Source organism: Acanthisitta chloris, unplaced genomic scaffold (genome assembly GCF_000695815.1).
Source record: "Acanthisitta chloris isolate BGI_N310 unplaced genomic scaffold, ASM69581v1 scaffold15372, whole genome shotgun sequence".
Lineage (NCBI taxonomy): Eukaryota > Metazoa > Chordata > Aves > Passeriformes > Acanthisittidae > Acanthisitta > Acanthisitta chloris.
This window is the reverse complement of record NW_008661216.1, coordinates 34,005-39,975: the sequence shown is the minus strand read 5'-3', so window position 1 is coordinate 39,975 and position 5,971 is coordinate 34,005. Positions and strand designations below refer to the sequence as shown.

At 41.7% G+C, this 5,971-nt stretch overlaps 1 protein-coding gene across 1 annotated transcript in view; it reads left to right on the top strand.

The window, feature by feature from the left end:
- TMEM132D (transmembrane protein 132D) overlaps positions 1-5,971 on the top strand; it is a 90,721-nt gene that overhangs the window by 82,357 nt on the left and 2,393 nt on the right. Inside the window, exons 3-5 of the mRNA XM_009070153.1 lie at positions 1,233-1,438; positions 2,519-2,792; positions 4,182-4,373. Coding sequence (XP_009068401.1) covers positions 1,233-1,438; positions 2,519-2,792; positions 4,182-4,373 — 672 coding nt within the window. The remainder of the gene's footprint in view (positions 1-1,232; positions 1,439-2,518; positions 2,793-4,181; positions 4,374-5,971) is intronic.

The following is a 5,971-nucleotide window of genomic DNA, read 5'->3' as shown; positions in this document are numbered from 1 at the left end:
TGCTGAAACCAACAACTATAAGATTTTGACCTTAAAACAGGACACTACTTGCAAAAGAGATAATGCAAGAGCCATGATAACCTTTTCTGGGATGTTACCTAGGCTCAGACGAGCAAGGATGGAAATGGATTTGCTATGGATCTGTCTGTGAGGGGTTTGTTGTTGTTTAAAGATAATAATATTAGGAATGCAAATTATCCTCCAAAAGCTGGTGATATTTAAATATGATTTAAATTCACTTAGCATTTAAAGAGAAAAGTAGAAAATGGCATTAAATTCAGATGAGGATGAGGCTATACATTCTGGAGTGAGAAATATTAAATCCATTGACGGAATGGAATAGAAGGTCTGGCTGGTAATGGATTGTGAAAGGAGTTCAGGGTTTTAATAGATCATTCCTTCAGATCATCAGCACTGTAAAGTGGTAGTTAATAAATTATTTGACGTGTACATTTACTCATATATTTTAACTAGCTGTAATGAACAGGTCCTGTCAGCTCACCTAGATCCTTGCAATAGCTGCTAAATCGCTTGAGTGAGATTTACTAACTCTCTGCAATATTGATGTTCAGAGCTGCAGGTAATAAATAAAGTGACATCAGGACTAGCTTGAGCTTCTGCTCAAGTGTTGTCTAAGGCCTCTGTCAGGCTTCCAGCAGGGAGGAAGCTCTTCCCTGTGATTAATTTTTGGTTGATGTGACCACCCCATGCTCTGATACCTGTAATGGGACTCTAAGAACATTCTCACCCAGTTTGGAGTTGACTAGAGAAATTTGTCCCCTGCTCAGTTCCATATATAGAGGCTGTTACCTATTCCTCTCCACAGGTATGTGGTATTTCTTGGGATGCACACAAAGGTAGAGCAGGAGGATTGGAGAATCTGACTGAGCTTTGGGGAGAGGAGAAGAATCCTCTCTCATTGCCATTATACTAGGACTACCCTAGTGCTAGAGAGGGAATTAAGGACTGAAAAAAGCTGTTCTTTTATCTTAGATTATACTAGAAATGTTTATAGCAGAAAAAAACCCTGCCTCTTAAAACGGTGCTGAATTATACAGGCTATTAAGGGCACACCAGGCACCTTTCCTTTCATTCTTAGTTGTCCTCTGAACTTGGAGCTAGTTTAAACCTAGATCCTTTCTCTTCCTCCCACTCACTTTCCCAGCATGTGGTGTACTTTATAATTTGTGAAGAGACTCATTAATTTTTTTTTCTTTCTCCTTTTTTTTCAGGTTTCTGACAGATGTGACTATGTCTTTGTCAATGGGAAGGAAATGAAAGGCAAAGTGAACGTCGTAGTTAATTTTACTTACCAGCATCTGAGTGCCCCTTTAGAAATGACAGTCTGGGTTCCTCGTCTCCCGCTGCAGATAGAGGTCTCTGACACAGAACTAAATCAGATCAAGGGGTGGAGAGTCCCCATCATCTCTAATAAGAGGTAGGTTTCATTAGAGGATGTTCATTCTGGGCTGTGCACTTGCCAAAGACCTGTCAGGGCCAGTGGATATGAACATGCTCATTTGGCCTTAATGCAATTCCACTGTAAATTTGAAGGTCACCAGACATTTATTCAATAGGCTCCTGCACTGGACTTGTAAGTGAAATGGAAACAGAGGTTGCATGATCCTGCCTTGGAAATCAATTTCCTTTTACAGCACTAATGACTGAGATGGGAAGAGCCAATCGGTCAAGTTAGGCAGGATCAGCCATGAGGCAGCAAGAAGACATCAGCAAGAACCAGCTCTAGAGTGGCTGGTTGGTCTCCAGCCTGTTCACAGGTCCTGGCAGTTAATATATTCATTAGTAATGGTCACAGTTAGTACACATCTGTTGCATCTCACTGTAGGATTGATCAGTGTCCCAAAGTCAGGACACTGTTTCACCAGGGCTTTAAGATATTGTCTGTGCCCACAGGTCAGTGGAATGTGAATGACAGATCAGAGGATGGATGTAGGCAGGTCAGAACTGTTTGCATTTGTTGTCAGTGTTAATAAGATCAAGAAGAACAAAGTGATCAACTTGGTATTCCCACATACCTATGAAGACATTTACTACAGGTTGCTGGTAGTGTCACAGCAAAGAGATTTTGGTGGAGATGAGATTTCAACCTGAACCCCATCCAGAAAGGGATGTGCATGTAGGTTCAGAGGAGGTTTCTAATGCAACACAAAGATGTTTATGGGAAGATCCAGAAAGAAGAAAGTATGAAGGTCCTGAAAGTAAGGACTTGGCATGGAAAATAATGAAAGATAATTGAAGAGGACAAGGTGGTAGCAAAGCTAGCAGGCCAGCTGGTGATTTCAGCTGCTGTTTTGGAGGTCTAGGCAGCCTGGAGGTCTCAGTTATGAACAAGAGAAACAGGATAAAAGTGGGAGAACCTGACTGACTTCAGAAATGCACTGAAGGAAGCAGATTGGTCCAGTAACCAGACGGCAAACCTATGTCAGCAATAAGTCTCTTGTTGTAAACTCTCCCAACATCAGTTTAAGTAATTTTTTTATCCTTGGTGTCCAACCAGACCAGCCAGGGACAGTGATGATGAGGAAGAGGATGAACGTAAGGGGAGAGGCTGTGCCCTTCAGTACCAGCACGCGATGGTGCGAGTCCTCACGCAGTTTGTCGCTGAAGCCTCAGACCCTGGCAGCCAACTCAGCTATTTGCTGGGGTCTGACTGGCAGATTGACATCACTGACCTGGTCAGAGACTTCATGCAGGTGGAGGAGCCAAGAATTGCCAAGCTGCAGGACGGCCAGATTTTGATTGGGCAGGAGCTTGGAATGACGACAATTCAGGTAGGGAAAATTCATTGCTTGTTTCTTTTCCTCCATTAACCCAACACCTTGGGAACTGAGGCATTGAAGAGGTGTACAGCATTGCCAACAGAAACTGGAGCCATGAATTTTTGAAAGGAACAGAATTGCAACAAGAAGACATTGTGCCTTCGTGTCGGAAAGACACAAAGATGGTTTTCTACTATCTTTTGCCCCAAAGTAAAGTAGATTGCAGTTTTATTTAATTTAGTCCAGCCTGTGGATTTGGAGGCTTTTTCTGATTGTTTTTGTCTCAGGCTGGTTTTGAACCTGGAGACAGTGCATAGGTTATCACAAGGCATGCAGCTTGTAGAGCAACTCAGTCTTCTCAAAGCCTACACTGACAGAGCAAAGGGTAAAGTAAAAATTAGCTAGTGCTGCTTAAGGAACTGAGACTGGAATATTAATCCAAATATTAATTAAAAGAAAAGGAAGAAAAGAGGGAGGGAGGGAGAGAGAGAAATTCAGTGATGCTACAAAGTAGAAAACACATTAACAAGCACTGGAACGGGAAAAAAAATCTAGTTCTCCAAATATGCTCATCATTCTAAACTGTCAAAGCAGAAAACAGCCTCCACACCTGTCGATAAGGAGGTTGTCAGGGCTGGAGAAATGGGATTTTGCTTTCTGCAAAATCTGTAAAGATTTTCTGAATGACTGTCCAAAGCTCTGGGACTTACAATGCTCCAATGAATGCACCTAAAACTGGAAAGAAAAATCCAAGGGAAAAAAGCTGAGAGCAAGTTATATTTAAAGAATACCTCTTATAAGCTGCTTCAAAAATAGTCTGTACCCTATATGGATCTTTCAATTCAACTTGCTTGCTAATTAGCATCTTTGGATGTCATGTATCAGTGCACTGACCTCTGTGTATATTTTCTTAACCAAAACAAGTTCTCTCTGTCAATTTTGTATACAGTACCATGAGGGGTTATTGCAGCAATACATTAGCCTTTTTTTTTCACAGGATAGAAATAAATGCCATTTATCCAATGGATTTTATATAACTCTACAGATTGCATTATATATATGCCACCTAAAAGCATGATCATTAATAAAATACTTCCATTTCATATAAAAATGGCATTTACAAACAGTTAATCCATCTGAAACAGGTGTGGTTAGGATATCACAGAGGTGAATGGTGTAGCTGATTACATTGGTAAAAAGTGTTATAAGCCCCCTATTATTGCAGAAGAGTTATAAAATGTGACTAGCCATTTTTAATCATATTTTAATAGTGTCTGTCTGTGACAACTAATTCCTCCCATTACCATACATATCCCTTATCTGTACCACAGCAGCTCTGTGTAGCTACTTCACTTGGTGTTTTGCAAAATGGTTGTGACTCACTTCAATTTTTCTTTCCAGATCCTGTCCCCCCTTTCAGACGCTATCTTGGCTGAGAAGACAGTGACAGTTCTGGATGAGAAGGTGACAATAACTGACCTGGGAGTGCAGCTGGTGACTGGACTGTCACTCTCTCTGCAGCTCAGCCCAGGAAGCAACAAGGCCATTTTTGCTACAGCAGTAGCACAAGAGTTGCTCCAGTCCCCAAAGCAGGTACCATTGCCCATGGGTGATGTGTTGTGGAGGGACACTGCTCTGAGTCACTGCATCTGACATTCCAAGCTGATGCAGTCTAACAGATTTTTATATGCTAATAAAACATTTTGCTTAGGGAGTTGATTTTTATATGCTAATAAAACATTTTGTTGAGGGAGGTTTTTTTCTGAAGGCCACTAGGTGCCCTAACAGAAAAGCAAAGATCTCACAAAAATGGCACTATGTCTAAACAATCCCAGTCACCAAACAGGTGTGCCCCATCTGTCCTGGCTCCATGATGTGTCATAATTAAGCAACAGCAGACCCCTTACACAAATACACATGCCCTTTCTGCCCATCTTGACATATTGGTAGGTTCACCCTCCCACCACAGGTATCCAAATCAGCCCTTTAATTCCACCACATGGTGGAGTGTTTTGAATTATGCCAAACGTTTCTTCCTTCAGTTACTTTCCATGAGTACTTTAAGAAGTCAGGGAACATCCCTTTCATTCTGATTCATTACTAGAATATGAATCAGCATCACTGACTCATTTCCTGATTCATGATTTCATAAAACATTTTTTCCCCTTATTATTCTTAGTTCTTATATTAGGGAACCAACAGTTACCAAGGGCTTTTAGACTTTGCCATGTCCCTGTCAGTCCCTGCTTGATATTTGTCCTTGTGCTTCTGTATACATTTGAAATTTAAACTTTTTTCCAACCCAAATCCATCAGTCTGGGACTTACATCAAGGATGCACTGGGCTCTTAAACATGTCCTGAGCCTTAAAGGTAAATGATCATGACATGCACGTTTGAAGTCTGGCCAACTGTTGAGATGCTTTAATTCATCATGGGGTCTTATCCTTGGGATGCAGGATGAGAAATAATGCAGACCTGCTGTCTTTATAGGGTGATAAAAATCAGGCTCCCATAGTCTTCTAGGAGTTAAGAAATCGATGCCAGGCAGCTAGATATAAGGCCAGTGAGCTAATCCATTGCTGACGTGGCAAGTTAAACAAACTACCTTGAAACCAGCCCAGAAGTGAAGGTTGATGGCATTTAGTCCCACTATGCTGCCCAGCACTGACATCTCAGCTCCCAGAGATGGAGTCTAGACAAGTCCCTCTCTGGGTGCAGGGGCACAGTCAGAACAGCTTCAAATTGGTATTAAGCCAGTGAGGAAGATGTGCACCCCTCATCCTTCCAGGGCTCACTCTGTTCTGAAAGGCATCTGATTCCCTCCATTGCTCAGGATATGATTCTCAGAGCACAATCCCCATAAGCAAAGCAATGCAAAATTAGTGAATGATTATGCAGGTTTAAGCAACACAGTGGGAAGATGAGAGTTGATGACATAAATTCTATGCGGCCTTCAAGAAACATCCAAAGATTAATAAACACAAAGCAGGGATTTATGACAGTGTCAGCAAAGTCTTAGGGCTCTGTCCTGAAATAGAGGCAGAAGCAAATCTCTCATTGAAACAGGGGGAGCTTTGTGGCTGTAAGGATTTCGGAATCAGGCCAGTAGATTATGCACCATACAATGCCAAAAGTCTGGAGGCTTATTCTCCATGATCTGAACAGGTGAATGACTTTGTGGTAGGAACAA